The 22,242-nt window shown below is 35.5% G+C and overlaps 1 protein-coding gene and 1 non-coding gene across 11 annotated transcripts in view; both read left to right on the top strand.

Annotated features, from left to right (window-relative positions):
* Nucleotides 1-22,242, top strand: part of LSM14A (LSM14A mRNA processing body assembly factor) — a 49,158-nt gene that overhangs the window by 23,204 nt on the left and 3,712 nt on the right. For 3 of the 10 annotated variants that reach the window (XM_036832734.1, XM_036832731.1, XM_036832732.1), the window contains exons 3-10: nt 1,359-1,488; nt 8,417-8,539; nt 13,776-13,955; nt 14,237-14,302; nt 17,657-17,839; nt 17,945-18,116; nt 19,199-19,430; nt 21,556-21,632. In XM_036832734.1, coding sequence (XP_036688629.1) covers nt 1,359-1,488; nt 8,417-8,539; nt 13,776-13,955; nt 14,237-14,302; nt 17,657-17,839; nt 17,945-18,116; nt 19,199-19,430; nt 21,556-21,632 — 1,163 coding nt within the window. Of the gene's footprint in view, nt 1-1,358; nt 1,489-8,416; nt 8,540-13,775; nt 13,956-14,236; nt 14,303-17,656; nt 17,840-17,944; nt 18,117-19,198; nt 19,431-21,526; nt 21,633-22,242 lie in introns of all 10 variants that reach the window. The other 7 variants (XM_036832730.1, XM_036832729.1, XM_036832733.1 and 4 more) reach the window with 4 other exon arrangements.
* On the top strand, nt 15,990-16,096 carry LOC118885996. Its single transcript, XR_005017628.1, has one exon. It is a non-coding gene; the product is annotated as a U6 spliceosomal RNA (small nuclear RNA).

Raw genomic sequence — 22,242 nt, 5'->3', positions numbered from 1 at the left:
TTTTTAACTTCCTCTTTTTTATGCTGTGAGTGATAAAAATCTTAGGTTTTCACAAAACTGACTATTAAAATATATATTATCTTGCATAGAATGTGCCTTCCAGCTATTAAAAGGAAATACCTAATGAACTCTTCTGAAGAAAATATTAAGTGCTATATAAAATTATAATGGGAAAAAAAAGAGAAAGTACCTTTTAACATTTACTTACTATTTTTCTGAATATAAGATAAGCTTTTTATTAAGAAATAATAAATTTGGTTCTTGCAACATAAACTGGAGAAATTCTCTACTCTTATCTATCCCCTGCTTTTTAAGTCTTACTTTTGAGGAATTAAGTCTGAAAGAATCCTGAGAAAATGTGAACTTCTTAAATGGAGGGAGAAGAGACACATTCTCATAGAAATAGCTGCCTACACCGAAGAGCGATGTTACCGGACTCTCATATCTTTTGATAACTCTCCAGGGAACAACTTATTTAATCAATCAGTTTTATGGAATGAGAATAACCTAGAGAGCACAGTTCAAAATGATTTTTAAAAACTTCTTCCAAACACTGTAAATTTTGGCTTTTGATCTTTTGATTCATTCGTTCAGTAGTATTTATTGAATACCTGCCATGTGTTTGACACTAGCAGCAAACATACAGACAGGGTTCTGCCATCAGTGAACTTGTATCCTGGTGGCTGTTAGTACACTTCATATTTATATTATAAAACATTTTATGTTAAGATAAATTAATGTATAAAAGTTTATGTATATACATATTAATATATTTATATATATATATTTTAGGTTTAGTAAGAAGCTTTTTATAAAGTGCTCTTTAACGTAATAATAACTATATTTATAAGTGTAAGTAGTAAGTGGTTTTGTACAGGATAGTTTGTTTCTGCATTTCTTTCCCGTAAATTTAATAGTATACCTCAAGTGATTGAAAATAAGAGTAAAATCAAAAGTCAGATGTCTTACTTATGTCACCACCAGACTGAAACTTAGTACTATAATGAAATTTGATTTTTCTCATATTTTTTCTTTAAGCAAAGTTAGTTTACTTATTCGGGTAACTTTTCTTCGGTTCTTTCCTAAATCTGTTGTAAAACTGAACTCAGAGGAAGAGTTCATTATAGAAAAAAGCATTTATAAATCACATTGCGTACAATTGACACATGTACATAAATACTGCAATCAGGTTATTCAGCTGTTTTAACATTAAATGCATGTTGCAAGTTGTTATAATTGCTTTTGTGTCTAGCAGTTGTAATTTAATAGTTTTCTTTAAAATGTAAATATCCGAATTTCTTTCCATTATGTACATATTGTTTAGAGCCTGGAAAATTAACCCATGATCTTTTCTTCAGTCTTCACTAGGCTCATCTACTTCTTCATTCCAGTCAGTGGGCTCCTATGGACCTTTCGGCAGGATGCCAACATACAGTCAATTCAGTCCAAGTTCATTAGTTGGGCAGCAGTTTGGGGCTGTTGGTGTTGGTATGTTGTGCTTTTTTCCTTTTTTTTCTTTCTTTTTTGTAATTTCCTTGTCTTTACCACAAAGATATATAAAACCACAAATTTTCAGACATATTGTTTGGTGTTCCTTTTGTAGCCTATTATTTTAAAGACTTTATTTTAATGTCCTTAATGATTAGTGGTTCTATAAAGGCCATCTCTTAGAATGCTAACATTTTTTTAAAATCTAGATATATCCAATTACCAAATTTGATTGAATGTTATTTTAAATTTACATAAGATATATCCATTTAAAATAAGCATTTAAAAAAAATAAATAAATAAAATAAAATAAGCATTTTTTCCAACATTGTGGGTTTTCAAAAAGGGAAGTAGAGATAATGCCATTATTAGGGAGCAGTATCAATATATAACACTATAAGGAGAAAATATAGGAGGGCTAGGCTAATTACAGTCCTATTTATGATTGGAGGACAAAGGCTATCATGTGCAAAAGCCAGGTATAATCAGATCAGATTTTTTTGTGTTTATTTTTATAGTTGTACATTTTAGCTCTTAAGTACACCTTTACTGAAATTTCCACAGTAAAGAAGAGTTTTAAATCTCAAACTCTAGCCCTTAATCTTTTTTAATTCCATTGAAATAATCACTTATCAGTTTATTTCACTGATCACAAATCCAGTTTCAGGTTTATCTTGAAACTCATTAGTATGTTAACAGGTTTTGTTAAAATTAATTCCTTTCTATGAATATTTTTTATATAGTTGTGACTTTCCAAGTATGTAAATGTTTTACTTATTCACAAAATAAAAAACAATGGGAAAAAAGTAAATCCAAAAATTGAATGAATACAAACAGAAGCAACTGGTACTACGTATATATCAGATAACATAACCACACAGAAATAAGAACTATATATAGAAGAACTATATATAGAGAGAACTATATATAGTATTTAGAAGTAGTTAAACAAGGAGGAGGAAGACTGTAGCGTTGATTAAGGTGGCAGATGTTTTTTAGAAACGGAATTAACTCAGATTAGTTTGTGTTGGTACAAATTAAGCCAGATTTTAATTTAAGCCTTTTGTTTTCATTTTCTGTGCCTAGTATTCTGATGTAAAGAGAAAGTTTAAATAAATCAAGATTACACTATTGCTGTTTGGGGGGAATTTTTTCTATTTTAATTTTCATAGTTTTATTTGCAATTTATATCATGAAGGGTTAATATCCTGAATATCTAAAGAGCTTCTAAAAATAAAGCTCTACAATCCAACAGAAAAATTTGTAAAGATTAGAAACTGACTTTGCCTTTTTCAGAAAAAAATAAATACAAATGGTGCTCAAACATGGAAAGATGCTTAAATCTTGCTTATGATAAGAGATATACAACTTAAGTCATCACCAAGACACCATTTCTCACTGTCAATTTGACAAAAACCCAAAAGTTTGAATATATTCTGTTTTGGCAAGATTGTGAAGAAAGAGATATTCTCATACTTTGAAAGGAATGATGCACTGCGTAGAATTAAAGCACTGTTGTTTTTTTTAAGATGATGCACAAATAATTTTTATGTTCAAAGATTAGGTCATTACTGACTTTAATTAGGAAAAATTAATTATCTCACAATAAACTGAAGCATCAAAACAGCCATGACATGCTAAGTCTCATACTACTCTTGTGGGCAAGATGGAGGCATAGTGGCTGAACATGGGTTCAGCCAGTGGGTACATTTTAGCTGCTTAAATAGCAGAACCATATTGGACAGTGATTCTCTTAGGTCTCTAGTGTTTTGTACACATTAATTTTTAATCACTGAGTTTAATGAATACTTAACATGCTTATGAACTGTAAAGTTAGCATAGGGACTTCCCTGGTTGTCCAGTGGTTAAGAATCTGCCTTCCAATGCAGGGGACACGGGTTCGATCTCTGGTCGGGGAACTAAGATGTCACATGCCGCGGGACAACTAAGCCCGCACACCGCAACTACTGAGCACACGGGCCACAGCTAGAGAGCCTGCACACTACAACTACAGAGCCCACGTGCTCTGGAGCCCACATGCTGCAACAAGGAGCCCACGCTGCAGCGGAGGATCCCACATGCCGCAATGAAGATCCCATGTGTTGCACCTGAGACCTGACACAGCCCAAAATAAATAAATAAATAAATAAAGTTAGCATAAACCAGGAGGGTGTTTCATACGTTAAGGATGACAGACTAAGGATTGTTAAAGATCTACTTGGGGGCAATTCCCTGGCAGTCCATTGGTTAGGACTCCTTGCCTCCACTGCAGGGGACACAGGTTTGATCCCTGGTCAGGGAACTAAAATCCCTCATGCCACGTGGTACAGCCTAAATAAATAAATAAATAAATATATATATATATATATATATATCTGCTTTGGTAATGTGTAAAGGAATTAAACATTCCAATTAAAAAGCAGAGATCATCAAACTGAATTTTTTTTAAAAAGACCCTGCTATGTGATGTTTATAAGAGATGAATTAAAAGACAGAAAGTTAAAGAACAGAAAAAGGCATGACATACCATACAAACACTAATAACAAGAAAACTATGTTAGGAAAATTAACATCAGACAAAGCAGCTTAAAGATCAGGAGTACTGCCAAAGATAAAGAAGGATTCTTTATAACGGTACATCAGGAAGCTGTAACAATCCTAAATGTGTATGTAACTTTTATAAAATAGTACACCAACAATTGCAGAATATAGATTCTTTTAAGTAAGTATTGATCAATCAATGGGATAGATCAAATCCTGGTCCATAAAACGAGTTACATTAAATTCAGAAGGATTGAAATCATACGTGGTATCTTCTCAAACCACAAAGAAATTAAATTTGGAATTAATAAAGACATCTTGAAAAATATACAAATAGTTGTATATTTCTGTTTGCTCAAACAGAAATTGAGCAAACTTACAAAAATCACTAATGAATTAAAGAAGAAATCATAGGGGAAATAAGATATTTTTAAATATAATGATCATAAAGTACAACGTATCAAAATTTGTGAGTGGAGCTTAAGCATTGCTTAGGGGAAATTTCATACCTTTAAATACATATATAAGAAAACAAGAATATTTTAAAATCAGTGCACTAAGCTGTCAGCTTATTAAGAAGCTAAAAAAAATGAAAGAAAATTAGCCCAAAAGTACTAGAAGGAAGAAAAAATTTAAAGCAGAAATCAAGGAAATAGAAACAAGTCAAAAAATATATATAATATCATCAAAGCCAGGAGTTGGTTCTTTGAAAAATTTCATAAAATTAATAAGCCCCTAGCAAGACTAAACAAGGAAAAAAAGAAGACTCAAATATTGATATCAAGAATGAAAGTGTAGGCATCACTATAGATCCTAAAAGGATAATATGAAGATATTGTGAACAACTTTATGTCAACAGATTTGACATCTCAGATGAAATGGACAAATTCCTTGAAAATACAACTTTCCTAAACCACCACAAGAGGAAGTACAATCTCAGTATCACCCTGTTAAAGAAGTTGAAACTAATTTAAAATCTTCTGTAAAGAAAATTCTAGACTATTTGCTTTACTGATAAATTCTACCATTTAAGGAAGAAATAATTTTACCAATCTTACACAAACTCTTTGAGAAAATAAAGAAAGAACACTTCCTAACCAGATAACCAAGGCAAGCTGAGATACCAAAACCTAAATGGTATCTAAATGAAATCAATACAAGAAAATAAAATTACAGCTAATTTCCCTGAACATATATGTAAAAATCCTTAACATAGTATTAGCAGTGGAAGCCAGCAGTTCATAAAAAGGATATTACATAATGACATCTCAGGAATGCAAAGATGTTTTAACATTTGAAAATCATTAGTAATTTACCACATTAACAGAATAAAGGAGAAAAACTGCAATCCCAAGAGATACAGAACAGGCATTTGGTAAAATTCAATGCCCATTTATCAACAACAAAGGAATAGGAGGGAATTTCCTAATCAGATCAGTGAAATGAAAAGCTTACACACATAATGGTGGGATAATGAATGCTTTTCCCTTGAGGTAAGGAATAAAGTGAAAGAATTGTCTTATTTCATGTAGTGTTGTTCTAGAGGTGGCCTAGTCAGTCCAATAAGGCAAGAAAAAAATAAATAAATAAAAGATTTAGAGATTGGAAAGGCAGAACTAAAAATGTCATTATTTGAAGGTGACATGATTGTGTATGTAGAAAATACAAAGGAATATTCAAGCTACTGGAATGAATAAGTGAATTTAGCATGGTAAGGGAATACATGGTAAATATACAAAAATCAACTGTATTTTTGTATTCAGAACAGACAGTTTGGCAAACTATGGCCTGTGGACCAAATCCCACCAGCCTCCTGTTTTACTGGAATACAGCCATACCCATTTATTCACATGTGGTCTGTGGCTACTTTTACACTACAAGGGCAGAGTTGTATAGTTATAACAGAGAGCATAAGGCCTGAAAAGCCTAGAATATTTTATTTACCGTCTGGCTACTTATAGATAAAGTTTGCTGATCTAGAACAAATTATTGGTAAATGAAATATAAAATGCAACACAGCTTACAATAGCACCAATAACATCAGATACCCAGCAATGAATATAACAAAAGATAGTATTTAAAAATCTCTATGTGGTTCTCAGTGGAGGGGAATTCATTTTACCCCCCTCCCTCAGGGGACATTTGGTAATGCCTGGAGATATTTTTGTTTGTCACAACTGGGGGATACTACTAGCATCTAATGGGTAGAGGCCAGGGATGCTACTTAACATCCTACAACGCATGGGACAACCCCTCACAACAAAAAATTATCTGGCCCAACACGTCAGTAGTGCTGAAGTTGAGAATACTCTGCTCTACAATAAAAATCACAAAACACTGCTGAGAGAATTTAGAAATCTAAATAAATGGAGAGTTAATCCATGCTTATGGGTTAGGATATTCAGTATTATTTTTATGATGACACTTTCCCCAGAATTGGTTTACAGGTTGAACACAATCCTGATCAAAATCCCATCACACTTTAAAAATAGAAATTGACATGCTGATTCTAATATTTGTATGGAAATACAAAATCTGTAATAGCCAAGCTACTCTTGAAGAAAGAGGAAGTTTGAGGTATACACCCAATTTCAAGATTCAGAACAGGGAATTATTGATATAAGAATACAAAAATATACCAGGGTAAAGAATAGATAGTACAGAAATAGACCTACTTAAATGCTGATTTAAGACAAAGATGCCAGTGCAGTTCAATGGAGAAGGGGAAATCTTTTTTTTTTTTTTTTTTGTGAATGATTATAAATTTCACTTTTATTTTCCTGTGGATAGAAGGGGAAATCTTTTTAACAATGATCTTGCAGCAGCTGGATATCTATTTGGAAAAAATTAACAGTGACCCCTGCCTCACACTATACATAAAAAATAATTTGAGATAAATCAATAGCAGCAATGGCATGAGGGAGGTGGGTGTAGTATGACCAGGAACTCAGAAAAGAGATGGAGGATATAGAAGAGTTTGCTCATGGGGTTGGGTGGGTGCGGGGGGGAGACAGGCACAAGCAGTAGGAGGTTGAGTCAGAGCAGGATGGAGGTTGAATACACATCATCAGAGTGGTTTATGTCTTGGTCATTACCCAGAAATACTAGGGATAATGGGATAGATTCAGCATCCCACAGAATTATTGAGAGCAGTAGTCTCAACATTTCTGGGGATGTTGTGGGAGGTTATGTTAGGCCTCTCCTTAGCTGGCTGGGGCTGCAGCCTGAATGGATTACACCTCTAAAGGAGTCCCATTCATTCTTATTGTCTGAGGTACTTTGCTGAGTTCTGATGCCCCGTTTTAAGAGAGATATGAACAACTAGAGTTCATTAAATTAGGAGAAGTCAAAAGAGGCAAGGCTTAAAGAGCATGTGAAGGTGAGTAATTGTTGAAGGAACTAGAGTTGCTTAGCTTGGAAATGAGAAGATGTGAGGAACATGATCATAATCTTCAAGTAATTTAAAAGCAGATAGTTAAACTTCTGTTGTGGAGTAGAGAGGTGTAAATGAGTAATGAGAAAAGAGGTAGGCAGATAAGGGGGAGGACCTTATAAACTAAGGTAAATAGTTTGAACTTTTTTCTTGAGGGCAGTGGAAAGCCATCAGAGAGTCCTAAGCACTGTAGTGATGTGATTATTTTTCTGTTTCATAAAAGATTATTCTCAGTACCACTTTTATATTGGATTTAGAGGTGGGGGAAGAGGGGCTATTGAAACAGTTCCTGCTAGAGAAAACCTATGTAGGTTAAATATTAAGAAGAGAGCACAGCATATGGAAAGTGATTGATCCATAAATTCTGAAGAAATGTAGAAAAGAAGATTGACATAACCTAGTATAGCAAAGGTCCTTTCGAGGGATTTTGTTCCTCATATTACCAGAACTTTTTGTGGTTGCTTTAGGCAGAATGCAGCCCCACAATACTGTACTGAGGGGAGGCATTAAAATGGACTGGAGTCCATTGTCCATTGCCTTGGAAATGCTGGAAAAGCTCTTCATAGACCTGTCTGCTGATTTGGCGATTTGTGCAGATATTTGGTGTTAAGATAATTGAACCTTAATGTTGGTGTTGAATGTACCATTTCTGCTGCTTCTCTGTCTAATGTACATCCTTGCTGTCCCATCTGTATAACTATCCAGGAGAGTATTGCATATGTTAAAAAAATTGTTTGCATCCAAAGATGCTGGAGTATATATGGGCTTGCTTTTCATATATGGTCAAAAATTTCTCGAATTATTTTTTGATTCAGTTTCATTAATTTCCAGTATTATTAATTTACACAGGTGCTACAGGGAGGGACAATTATTAAAATGCCCTGTTACTTTATATAATTGAAAGGTTTAAAATTTTAAAAAAAATTTTTTTCATTCAAAAAAATTTTCTTAAAGCTGGAAGCTCCTTGACATCCTTTGGAACAGAAGCATCGAACAGCGGTGCCCTATCCCAAAGTAGTGCAGTTGGTTCTGCCTTTACACAGGATACAAGATCTCTAAAAACACAGTTATCTCAAGGTAAGCTGTTTTTTCCTTTAAAATTTTCCATTCTAAATTTCTATAGATAGTAGTCTTTCTCTGAATGTAAGAGCTTTTGCAGCTTGTAACTCACATGTATAATTTCTATTTAGTTCTTTAAAAAAATTTTTAAATTGTTGTTCAATAAGTACATTATTGAATGACTTCCACTGTTCAGACTTTTTATAATTCCTAGATCATAAAACTGAAATGGTGAACATTGTCTAAGTTTGACTTTTTTTTTTTACAAAGCAATTACATTACTTGTATATAATACTTAAATATTACTGGTCAATCTCAGACTCACCACTGAGGATGAACTATCCTTGATGAATTTGAAATAGTAGCTGAGGAAACAAACTATTCATTATGCTGTTGCATCTTTCCTAGCATCCTCATAGAATCTAGAGCAGTGGCTCTCAGTGTGGACCACCCACAATCAAATCATCTGATCTGGAATGCTTCTTAAAAATGTAGATCCTGAGAACTGCTACATCAGAATCACTGGAGCTTGGAGATCTGCATTTTAATAAGCTTAAAGGATCCTGTTTCATTTCTTTTTAATTCTGTTTTTCCACCAACTAGTCTCATAACCTTCAGTGGTCCCAGGATTCTTTATCTTTATCTGCTGCTAAAGTGGGTGATACTGGCCCATTGCTTTATATGGATGTTTACTTTTAACTAAAACAATGTAAAGTCATTTCAGAAAGATGCTATTATAATCAGGACAGTATTTTTTAAAGCACTTGAGGGTAAAATCAAGCCAATGCTAAACATAATCCTGTGTATCTCACTTTAGATATTTTGAAATAGTTGTAGTTACTTTTATTCATATTGATTTTAAAAAACTTAATTTTTAATTTTTTAACATTCTAAGGATTTTTTGTAGGTAAAATAGAAATAACACTAAGCACACTGTATAGCACGGGAAGCTATATTCCATACCCTGTGATAAACCATAATGGAAAAGAATATGAAAAAGAATGTGTATATATATATAGATAATATATATGTGTGTATGTATATATGTATAACTGAATCACTTTGCTGTACAGTAGAAATTAACACAACTTTGTAAATCAGCTATACTTCAATAAATTTTTTAAAAAAGAAATACACTAAGCATAGGAAGAAAATAAAAATACCTATAATCTCACCGCCCAGAAATAACAAATATTTACATCCAGACTTTCATCTGGGTTAACATAAGTGTATATTTGTGTGTGTGTGTATTGGTTTGTTAATTTTTTTAAGATTTCCTTCTTAGAGAAGATATTTAATCTTTTTAAGCTTTAGTTTTCCATACTATAAAACAGGACTTTACTGATAAACCAACAGACTTATTGTAAGGGTTAAATTTTTTTGAAATGTATGCAGTGCCCTTAGCATAATGCCTGACACATAGAATGTGCTCAGTAGATGTTAGCTAGCTTAATTAATAACCAACATTAACCTTAATATTGAAGCACCAGAAGGATTCTTATTAAAATCATAAGTAAGGATTCCCTTTCTCATTGCTACTTAACATTGTTCTGGAATTTTTAGCTATGTCAGAAATACATGAAAAAGAAATAAGAGGTATGAATATTAGAATAGCATTATTTGCCAATGCTGACTTCCTACTTGGAATTGAGAATTCACTGAAAAACTAGAACTAATATGAGACTTAAATTAGATAGAGGTAAAATGTAGAGAGTAAATATAAAAATCAGTAGATGTCCTAGGGCTTCCCCCATGGCTCCGTGGTTTAAGAATCCACCTGCCAGTGCTGGGGACACGGGTTCGAGCCCTGGTCGAGGAAGATCCCACATGCCGCAGAGCAGCTAAGCCCGTGAGCCACAACTACTGAGCCTGTGCTGTAGAGCCCGGGAGCCACAACTGCTGAGCCCGCATGCTACAACTATTGAAGCCCATGTGCCTAGAGCCCGTGCTCCGCAGTAAGAGAAGCCACAACAATGAGAAGCCCGTGCACCGCAGCAAAGAGTAGCCCCTGCTCACTGCAACTAGAGAAAGCCTGCGCACAGCAGTGAAGACCCAATGCAGCCAAAAAGTAAATAAATTAAAAAAAAAAAAAAATAGATGTCCTAAAACCTAACCCACTGATTATTAATGGGGATAAAAGAAGATGTTCACAATGATAAGAAATATAAATTATATATAAAATACATAATAAGAAATATGGCCAGCCTCTATGATGAAAGATACAAAATATAATAGAGGGACATAAAAGAAGTTACATGTAATCAAAGAAATATCTTATTCCTAGATAAAAAGATTTAGTAAAAAGATTCCTAGATAAAAAGATTTAGTATTAGGAAGACTTTCTCATAATAATTAAATTTACTGTACTTTCAATAAATCTACATGGAATAGTAAGAGAACCTAATAAAACAGATACACAGACTATCTTAAAAATAAGCATGCAAGTATACCTAGACATGTATTTTTGTTTTAAAAATAAAAGTAATGAGATAGGGCTTACCTCCTTAATAAAGTATACATAAAATAAAGCAGTACAGGAATAAATTTAGAGATGAATAGAGCAAAAGTCAGAAATAGATCCAAGTATAAATAAGTAATTAGTATATGATAAAGATATTATTTTTAAATTAGTAGAAAAAGACTACTAAATGATCCATCCAATAAATGATGTTGTGAACAGACAACTGCCTGATCATTTGGAAAAGTAACTCTAGAATCCTTCCCTCATACTTAAGGCTAAAATAAGTTTTAAATAGATTAAAATGTTTTTTAAAAATTTAATTACATATTTATTAGAAGAAAGAGGTATGTTTAAATAAAACAATGGGAGAGGAGGCCTGGGAATCTGCATTTTAATTTCACCAACTAAAATTTTTGAAGTTTATAAAATTTTAACACCTAGAGTTTTCTTGTAACTGTAAGAATAAGAATGTGAAGATAACTCGAGGGGGTGTGTTTATTATAAAAGAGCTCATGAGTTTATTCCTACTATGTCCAGTATCACCTGTATTTCCCTATTTATAACAAAATTGCCATCATGATGTAGTACTAGACTTTAATTAAAAATGTTTTCAAAATGCAGGGACTTACCTGTGGCTAAGACTCCATGCTCCCAATTCAGGGGGCCCAGGTTTGATCCCTGGTCAGGGAACTAGATCCCACATATCGCAACTAAAAGATCGTGCATGCCGTAACTACGACCCAGTGCGGCCAAGTAAATAAATATTAAAAAAAAAAAATACACAGCAGTGAGTTATTACTTTCTGTGATTGCGCTATCACTTGCAGTTCTGTAATATTGTGAGTCACAGGATCTTAAAGAAAAGCCTTAATGAAGTAAAGTTTTGTAAGTTTATAAGATCATTTAATGTACTATTATAAAATTACCTAAACAATAGGCTTTTCCAAAAACTTAACACCTGTTTGACAGATAAATCTGTTTATAAGGTGATAAGTGATTACAAAATGTTTTCTCTTAGACCAAAACTTATATAAACCACCATGATTTCCCATTATAATCAGTGGGAAAATTACAGTGTTTCTATTAATGGCAGAGTAAACTTTGTCCTTAATGCTGGAAATAGTGACACACATTTGTAATTGCATACTTTAGTTAACCATATATTTGGGGAGTATTACTAATAAACAGTCCCTGAAGCACCTGGTGCACAGCAACCAATGTGCTGTCAGCACTCACCAGTTCCCCAGTTTGGAGCCTGTGCAGATAGCACAGGTGGGTAGTAACATTTGCAGCATATTTGGGAATATTTTTTTTTTACATAAAATGAGGACAATTTTTTAAAGCAAAACCTATTTTGGTGCAATATCATGGGATGTGAGAGCACCTTGAGCAGAGATTTATGGCAAACATTAGAGACAAAAAGCATGATGGGAGCACCCAGTGTTACATTCTTCTGTTCATACTGTGACCAGGCTCTGACCTCATAAAAGAAAAAATGGAATTTGTAAGTACAAAACCCATATTAAGCAAAAATTTGCCAAGTGATCATTCAAACAGCAAAGGGTGAGTATGGCTACTGTGTAATTATCTGAAGGGTTTATTTGTTGCTGGCCTTTTAGTATTGATGTTTAATTACCCAAGCCTCTAAGGAATCGAAGAACTTCACCTGACTTTCTAGTTCTTTACTTCTTTTATAATAGAAATTTAATGCAGATAATACTTACAGATATAAGGGTATCACTTTAGACATATCTTCAGAAAGTACTAAAAAAGTTAGGACTTCCCTGGTGGCACAGTGGTTAAGAATCCGCCTGCCAATGCAGGGGACACGGGTTCGATCCCTGGTCCGGGAAGATCCCACATGCCATGGAGCAACTAAGCCCGTGCGCCACAACTACGGAGCCTGCGCTCTAGAGCCTGGAGCCACGACTACTGAAGCCTGCACGCCTAGAGCCTGTGCTCCGCAGCAAGAGAAGCCACTGCAATGAGAAGACCGTGCACCACAAGGAAAAGTAGCCCCCGCTCTCCGCAACTAGAGAAAGCCCACGCGCAGCAAGGAAGACCCAATGCAGCCAAAAATAAATTTTAAAAAAAGTTAAAGCCTTGGGCTTCCCTGGTGGCGCAGTGGTTGGGAATCTGCCTGCCAATGCAGGGGATATGGGTTCGAGCCCTGGTCTGGGAGGATCCCACATGCCGCGGAGCAACCGGGCCCGTGAGCCACAATTGCTGAGCCTGCGCGTCTGGAGCCTGTGCTCCGCAACAGGAGAGGCCACGGTGGTGGGAGGCCCGCGCACCGCGATGAAGAGTGGACCCCGCTTGCCACAACTGGAGAAAGCCCTTGCACAGAAACGAAGACCCAACACAGCCAAAAATAAATTAATTAATTAATTAATTTTAAAAAAATCAGCTATACTTCAATTAAAAAAAAAAAAAAGTTAAAGCCTCTAGAAATAATGGCTAAAGTCTCGGTGTAATCTGATGGTTGTGGTTATTGGGGAAAGGCTACATCTGACCTGCCTAAATTATCTTTGATAATATTCCTGGGGGATTTTGTACCAGAGTTTTTTTGTTTGTTTGTTTTGGGGTTTATATTATTTTATTTTTTGTACCGATCAAGTGACCAGCCCACTAAAGATAAACAGTTTTAAACTCTGGTCTAATGAGTGGACGGATTCAAATTGTGCTGAGGATTTGAATTGGTAGAAGTAAAACTCTAGACCTTTTTTTAGGGTCTAGGTTATTTTGAAACCCCCAGAGGATAGGGATAGTTTCTTATCTTTTGGTTACGTTTCAGGTCGTTCAAGCCCTCAGTTAGACCCTTTGAGAAAAAGCCCAACCATGGAACAAGCAGTGCAGACAGCCTCGGCCCACTTACCTGCTCCAGCACCTGTTGGGAGAAGGAGCCCTGTATCATCAACCAGGCCTTTACCATCAACCAGCCAAAAAGCAATAGAGAATCAAGAGCACAGGCGAGGTAGAACTTTAGCTATTTACTATTTCTTAATTGACTGGTCAACATCTTCCATTCAACTTACTTTCATTAAAAACATTTACTCTATGTAAATGATCCTAGAAAGTTTAAACTGAACTTGATAGAGTGTTTAGTCTTTCAAATTTGACTCAAAGTAGTGATGTTGGTGGGGATATATAGATTTTTGGTTTTGTTCTGGGTTTGTTTGTTTTTCCATTTCTAACTTTCCAGAAGTTTTTGATTATGTGTCCTAAGTTAACTGTCACTTTCTATGTGTTCTATAGCTGAAGTTCACAAGGTTTCAAGACCAGAAAATGAGCAACTCAGAAATGATAGCAAGAGACAAATAGGTAAGTTGTTACTTGGATCTGAAAGCCTTATCCTATGCTTTTCAATAGAGGGAACATTTGAAATGTATGATGCATAATTACTATAAAAAATGAATAGCAAGGGTTGGTGACTATAAAGGAATAGCACAGGGGAGTTTCACTGTGGTAACAGAACAGTTCTTTATCTTATGGTGGGGGTACTGTGGATCTGTATACGTAGCAAAATATCATAGAACTGTACATAAAGACATACCAAAAAATGAGAACCTCCAAAACTGTTGAAATCTGAATATGAGAGATGTAGTATAGTTAATTATATTGTGCCAGTATCCTGGTTTTTCCCGGTTTTTGATAATGTACAATAGATAATCAAGACGTTACTGTTGGAGGGGAAGCTGGGTGATAGGCACACAGGACCACTCTACTTTTTATTTCAATTTTTTTTTAACCTAATTATTTCAAAAGATTTTTTTTTTTTTTTAATCATCACGTGTCTGGAATAAACCCTACTTGATGGTAGGCAGTTGTCTATTGATATATTCTTGAATGTTATCTGCAAGTAGGACTTCTATATTTATATTTACATTGTTTTATGGCTTTCTCTTTTGTACTATCTTTTGTATTTTTTTATGTTTTTGTGTCAGTTTCATGTTAGCATTATAAAATTGTTTTCTGTGCGTTTAAGAATGGAATTGGGAGTTCCCTGGTGGCCTAATGGTTAGGACTCAGTGCTTTCGCTGCCACGGCCTGGGTTCAATCCCTGATCAGGGAACTAAAATCCTGCAAGCTGCGTGGCATGGCCAAAAGAAAAAAAAGATTGGAATTATCGGGAACTATATTCAATATCCTGTAATATACCATAATGGAAAAGAATATGAAAAAGAATATATATAACTGAATCACTTTGCTGTACAACAGAAGTTAACACAGCATTGTAAATCAACTATACTTCAATAAAATAAATTTTTTAAAAAAGAATGGAATTATCTGTACATTAAAAATTGAGAAGTTTTCTCATTAAAATTAAGCTCTGGGCTCCGTTTTTTTTTTTTTTGAAGTAATTATTCAAGAACTTTAACTTTCTTTCATTATTATTGATTTAATATGATTGTATACTTTCTTTGTCTGTTTTGTAATCTATGACATTTACCCCAAATCCATCCATTTTATTCAAATTTATTAGCAGAGAATAAATTATAATTATAAACACTTCCAAATTAAAAAATAAAAGCAGTGTGTGATCTCCTTAATTACATAATAATTGGAAGATGATCTTTCATTTAATTTTAGAAAGCTAGATACAATTTTAAATGTATAAACACTTTATTTCTTCTGTACATTTTTATATGTTTATGTTTTTATTTGTTGTTGTTTTTTGATGTGGACCTTTTTTTTAAGTCTTTATTGAATTTGTCACAATATTGCTTCTGTTTTATGTCTTGGTTTTTTTTGGCCGTGAGGCATGTGGAATCTTAGCTCCCCAACCAGGGATTGAACCCGAACCCCCTACATTGGAAGGCAAAGTCTTAACCACTGGACTGCCAGGGAAGTCCCTATATGTATTTTTATTTGTGCTGTGTACCATAGAATTACAGAGGTTTTGGTTTGGTTTACTATGTTTCACTTTTTTTAGTTTGGAAAAAGAACCCCTCTCTTCTCAAGACAAAATTATTGCCATGCTTCCATCATTCAAAAATCGTGTGAAGTAGTGCTCGCTTTGGCAGCACATATACTAAAATTGGAACGATACAGAGAAGGTTAGCATGGCTCCTGCACAAGGATAACATGCAAATTCGTGAAGCACTGCATATTTTAATATAAAAAGAATATATGTATATGTGTGTGTGGTGTGTGTGTGTGTGTCTATCTATCTGAATCACTTTGCTGTACACCAGAAACTAATACAACATTGTAAATCAACTATACTTCAATTTAAAAAATAAATAAAATATAAATCATGTAAAGCAATAAATAAAAGTATCTCTCACTGCCCTTCAAAATTTAAGACAGAAATACTGTGCTGTACTTTCTGGCTTATGGCCAGGACATTTTCAGTAGTAGAGTTGAATATTTAAACATCCTGCTTGTCTAGATTTAAGTGTCTGGATATACTGCTGTGGGTTTTTGTGGTTTGTTTTCTCAAACTTAGACAATTTGCCAAATTTTAATGAAGAGTGAGCACAAACCTGTCTATTACTCTGTAGTCACTTCTGATCTTTGTCAGTATATATTAAACGTTTCACATAATTATAATCATTGAATTCATAGTGCTTTGTGCTCTATATTTTTCTGTTAACTGACATCAAATACTATTCCATATTAATTTTTTTTCTTCTTAACTGTTCCTCTTGCGTTGGATATTTGGGTTCTCAAGTTTTCACTATAATTTATGCTACTTTGGTATTGCTTTATCATACCTCATAAATCTTGTTATTGTATTAAATTGTAGAGAAAAAATAGATACAGGAAGACTTGAAAAATATGGAGCCATTTAGAGGGAGACAGTAAAGTTGAAGCAAGAAGTGGTTGGAGTGGTTGAGACCATGTACTTTTCTTTTTAAAAAAATATAAATTTATTTATTTATTTATTTTTGGCTGCGTTGGGTCTTCGTTGCTGCACGCGGGCTTTCTCTAGTTGTGGTGAGCGGGGGCTGCTCTTCATTGCGGTTCATGGGCTTCTCATTGCAGTGGCTTCTCTTGTTGTGGAGCACAGGCTCTAGGCGTGCGGGCTTCAGTAGTTGTGGCACGCGGACTCTAGACACAGGCTCAGTAGTTGTGGCGCACGGGCTTGGTTGCTCCACGGCATGTGGGATCTTCCCGGACCAGGGATCGCACCCGTGTCCCCTGCACTGGCAGGTGGATTCTTAACCACTGCACCACCAGGGAAGTCCGAGACCATGTACTTCTTGTCTTTTGTGTTATCTTGCAGTTTGTGCTGATAAATGTTCATCTATTTTTCTCACTATAAATCTTGATTTCTATGATCCTTTCCATAAAAGTCTCCCTAAATTATGAGAAAACCCAATATATATTTGACATTTTGTAGGTGTTAGGGATATAAGCAGAACAAGGTAATTTAGTACAGAAGTCTCCCAAATTGTTTGGCTGTATACTGTATCAGCAGCATGTATGAGCCTAAACCCCATAGATATAAATTTCATGTGTGCCATTTATAAATTTCATGTTTATAAATTTTATATGTGCTCTTCTCAGTCTTATGTATTAAATGTTTGTGAAACTTCATCTCTTTTTTATATTAAAAAACACAAATATAGTCATGTGTATAGAGACTTGTAAGCATTTCTCTTGTTGACCATAAAGACCACAATAATAGCTTCTGCTCTAAACCAGCTTGTTCTTTCTTTATTAACATAGTTCCAGGTGCTCCTTCTGCTCCAAGGAGAGGGCGTGGGGGTCATCGAGGTGGCAGGGGAAGATTTGGTATTCGACGGGATGGTCCAATGAAATTTGAGAAAGACTTTGACTTTGAAAGTGCAAATGCACAATTTAACAAGGAGGAAATCGACAGAGAGTTTCATAATAAACTTAAATTGAAAGGTGAGTTTTTATTTTTCTATTCAAAAAATACTCTTATTTGACTTGTGAATTATGGATGTTTAGTACAAGTCTTGACTTTTATGGTATGTGCTTGTTTTTCATTAGAAGATAAACTTGAGAAACAGGAGAAGCCTGTAAATGGTGAAGATAAAGGAGACTCAGGAGTTGATACCCAAAACAGTGAAGGAAATGCAGATGAAGAAGATCCACTTGGACCTAACTGCTATTATGACAAAACTAAATCTTTCTTTGATAATATTTCTTGTGATGATAATAGGTACAGTCTTTTAAGCTGCTCTTATGCTCTTAGGAGGTTGAAGTGTGAAATGATTTCTTATAAATTCACAAAGCTTAATGAATATTTAAAAATATCTAGGGACTGCCCTGGCAGTCCAGTGGTTAAAAATCCACACTTCCAATGCAGGGGGCACGGGTTCAATCCCTGGTCGGGGAACCAAGATCCCATATGCTGCATGGTGTGGCCAAAAAAAAAAAAAAAATCTAATGACTACAATTGTTTAATGTTTTATTTTGCTAAAATAAAATAATTTATACTAAAATTTTAAATGATATTACTCTGAGAAAAATAAATAATCATATACTTTTGTTTGGGGATGCGTTCACATTTGAAAATTAGTAATTAAAAACAGAGGCATTCATCTAACATCTAAACACCTTTTACTTTACCCCTCTACAACGTAGTTCAGATGAAGTTTGCTGATACAGTAACACTCTGCTATATTGCAGTAAATGTGGATCCAGAAAACTGGTTAATTAAAGGATCCAACATAACAACCTAGGAGTTCCAGGGTTTCTGCTGCCTGATCCTAATTGTCCTCCTGGCTGTAGTTTGGTGCCACCTTGTGGCAGTTTTCTACTTCACTTTAAACGTGGACGGGGATGCTTCTGAATCCTCTGATTGGGCTGTGGGCCAGCAGCAGCAATTCAGACGCTTCAGACATCAGGTTCAGAGGTTGGGCCAGGAGCATACTAGGAACTCAGGGATCTATCCTCCATCTCCTCACATCCTGAGACAGGGTTTCCTTTCCTGGCTTTGCCCTTTCTTCATTTGGGGCTGATTGGAGGGTAGAGTCAATTGCCAATCCCATTTATTGGGGCTGTTGTCAGTTTCTTTGTATTATCAACTGCATTTGCAAGAAGCTTAATACCAGTCATATTTTCACATGAATTATAGGAACATATTGCCATGGACAGCTTGTGATGACTTAGATAAGGTGCTTATTTTTATTTGATTGTTAGGAATTACTTAGCCTTAATTTGGGAATCAGTGCTGCATAGTTTTGCTGGAAAATGTTCTTTAAAACTTGATACACTAAAGATTATTTGTTCTCATAATAGAGAACGGAGACCAACCTGGGCTGAAGAAAGAAGATTAAATGCAGAAACATTTGGAATCCCACTTCGTCCAAACCGTGGCCGTGGAGGGTACAGAGGCAGGGGAGGTCTTGGTTTCCGTGGTGGCCGAGGACGTGGTAGTGGCCGAGGTGGTAACTTTGCCACTCCTCGAGGATTTCGTGGTGGATTCAGAGGAGGTCGTGGGGGCAGGGAGTTTGCAGATTTCGAATATAGGGTAAGTATTATTACGTGCTTTGGGGTTGGCTTGCAGCTGTATGAAATTCAAAATGTTTTAAACTTTTATCTATTTGAGCTGAATATTTTTAGGGCATTTGTATAACTTCCATTTGACTTTTCAGTGGAGGATGTACCTGATTAGGATATTTATATAATTTTAAGGAGCAGTAACTTATTGGTTAATGAATCTAATTCTTTTTTAACTATTTTCTTTTCAGTTAGAAGAAGTAAAGAGATAGAAACGTGATATTCTTTTTTATCTTTCTGTTATAGAACCATGGTTTCAGATTTCATGGACTGGTAAAATTTCTTCCAGAAACCTATTAAGAGACTGACTTAGGATTAATTTCTTTTCCTTAAAAAAATTTTGTTGTTGTTGTTGGAGGCACAGGGGATCACTAAAAGATATTATACAGTGCAAAAAAGAGCCATATTGTATCACCTTTATTTCATATTTACAAAGTATGCTTCAATACCAAGAGAATCTAGGAAGAACATATTTAAAGGGGTCTTTAAGTCAGTGTTACTATCCTAGTCATCAATTTTAGGGATAGTGGAGAGGAAGGTATATAATCAAAGAAACGATCAAAATCCCATCATAAAGAAGTCTACTAGGAATTACATAGGGCAGCTAGAGACAAAAAGACCGGGACTTCCCTGGTGGCGCAGTGATTAAGAATCCACTTGCCAGCGCAGGGGACATGGGTTCGAGCCCTGGTCCGGGAAGATCCCACATGCTGCGGAGCAACTAAGCCCGTGTGCCACAACTACTGAGCCTGTGTGCCACAACTGCTGAAGCCCGTGAGCCACAGCTGCTAAGCCTGCACGCCACAACTACTGAAGCCCACACACCCTAGAGCCCTGCTCTGCAGCAAGAGAAGCCACCGCAATGAGAAGCCCGCGCACCGCAACAGAGTAGAGCCTGCTCGCTGCAACTAGAGAAAGCCCGCGCACAGCAACAAAGACCCAAAGCAGCCAAAAATAAATTTTTTTAAAAAATTATTAAAAAAATAAAAAGAAAAGGAAAAGCAACAAAAAGACCTGCTAGCAGGAATTTCATTATTCAATATTTAAAACTGGTCATTGTTGAGATCCTTCTTGAAGGGTCATTGTTAGTGGCTTTTGGATCTGTTCTGTTAATTTTGATGCCTTTGATATTGTGTCATCACAGCCAAGGCTGCTGAAAATTAGCCTCAAGTCGTTAGCTCAGGATATCCAGCCATGGTAGATGCAGCCTGATGTAGCTTCAGCACTTCTAACTTGCAAAATGGCCATTCCAACTAGGGGACTGTGTCTTAGGAACTACAGAACTCCTCTTCCTTGCCACTGTTACTCCTCTTGAGGTTGCCAGTGACCTTTGCTTACAGAATTCAGTAGCCTTTTCACAAATATTTGCCCTTAACTACTCTGCAATATTTGACACTGATAACTGCCCACCCAACTTGGAGTCTTTCTTCCTGCTTTTTGTTTTTTTAACACTTTTGTTATTTTTCTCTTTATAAAAATAACGTATGTTCCTCAACACAGCCTATAAGGTGCTTCATGATCTGCCTGTTTCTCCAGATGAGAGGTCTAGTACTTGCTCTAGATCTTGCTGCCAGTGGGACTGCCCTTTTCTTCATTCATTCTGCTACAGATATGTGGGTCTTCTTGCTCTTGTTTAGTGCCAAGCTTATTCCTATCTCACGACCTTTTTACCCATTCCTTCTGCCTGCAATGTTCAGTTTGCTCCATTGTGTTCATGTTTGCACTCTAGCATAGGCTTGAGCTCTCCCTCTCTCCTCTCCTGCAGCAATTTCCCTCTCCCATTTCTGAGCTTTTCTATTCATAGCTTCTAATCGGTTTTTCAACTTGGACCTTGTATGCTTTCACTTATATTTTTCTATATTTACTTGCATTGTGTCCTGTGATCAACTTAACCTTCCTCAGAATGTCCTCATCATCTTCTCACTTTCCCATCATCTCAGTTTGGTGTTCTTTTTGTCTCCCAGGCTGTGGAGGTATCCATGATCATGGGCCATTTCCACATCACCATGTTCATTCCTTTGAGGCGTTTCTGCCAACTACCATAATAACCCACTGATTGGTCTTTAGACCTTCAGTTTCTCTTTACCTCACTTCAGGCATATCAGCTACCTGTTGAAGAACCTATGGCAACTCCTGTTGAAGACCACATTGAGTCAGCTTGGTTTGAGAAAAAGTACGTTTAAATTAGACCTTGATCCTGATGAGAATTTTAGTAATTTTTGCTAGTATGACCTCAGTTGAGTTGTTAAACCTTTCTGGCCCTCAGTTTTGCACAGTTTTATTTCAGATACACCTTTTAAAGACCATTAAAGTCTCAGAGTTGGAAAGCATCTGAGAGTTGTGACCTCCTGGCCAAACCAAAAACCTCTTCTGTTGGTGTCCTTTATGAAGGCTGGGAACTTATTACTCTTTCTAAGAGCATCCATCCCACCCCAAGGGTGCTCTAATTATTAGGATTTCACAGACACACACAGAATTTGAACAAAAATCTTTTTCCCTCTATCTTCTAAACTTATTAGTTTAACTCTACCCTTGTCTATACACAGAATATATATACTCTTCTTCATGATGATTTTTCATATATTTGAAAAAATTAGCTGTCATGTTGTCTAAGACTGGACCATTAATTCCCTTTATCTGAGCAGTCATCAGTAAACCTTTGAATAACCACTGTGTGCATAGAATATGCACTTATTAATGCAAACCTTCGTTTTGAGGCCGTGTCTCACTGTTCAGCCATTTTGAGCCTTTAGTTAAAACTCCTATCATATATATTGTAGAAT

The sequence above is a fragment of the Balaenoptera musculus genome, chromosome 19, assembly GCF_009873245.2.
Source record: "Balaenoptera musculus isolate JJ_BM4_2016_0621 chromosome 19, mBalMus1.pri.v3, whole genome shotgun sequence".
Taxonomy (NCBI): domain Eukaryota; kingdom Metazoa; phylum Chordata; class Mammalia; order Artiodactyla; family Balaenopteridae; genus Balaenoptera; species Balaenoptera musculus.
Note: the sequence above shows the minus strand (reverse complement) of the source record. Positions and strands in the feature narration are given on the sequence as shown.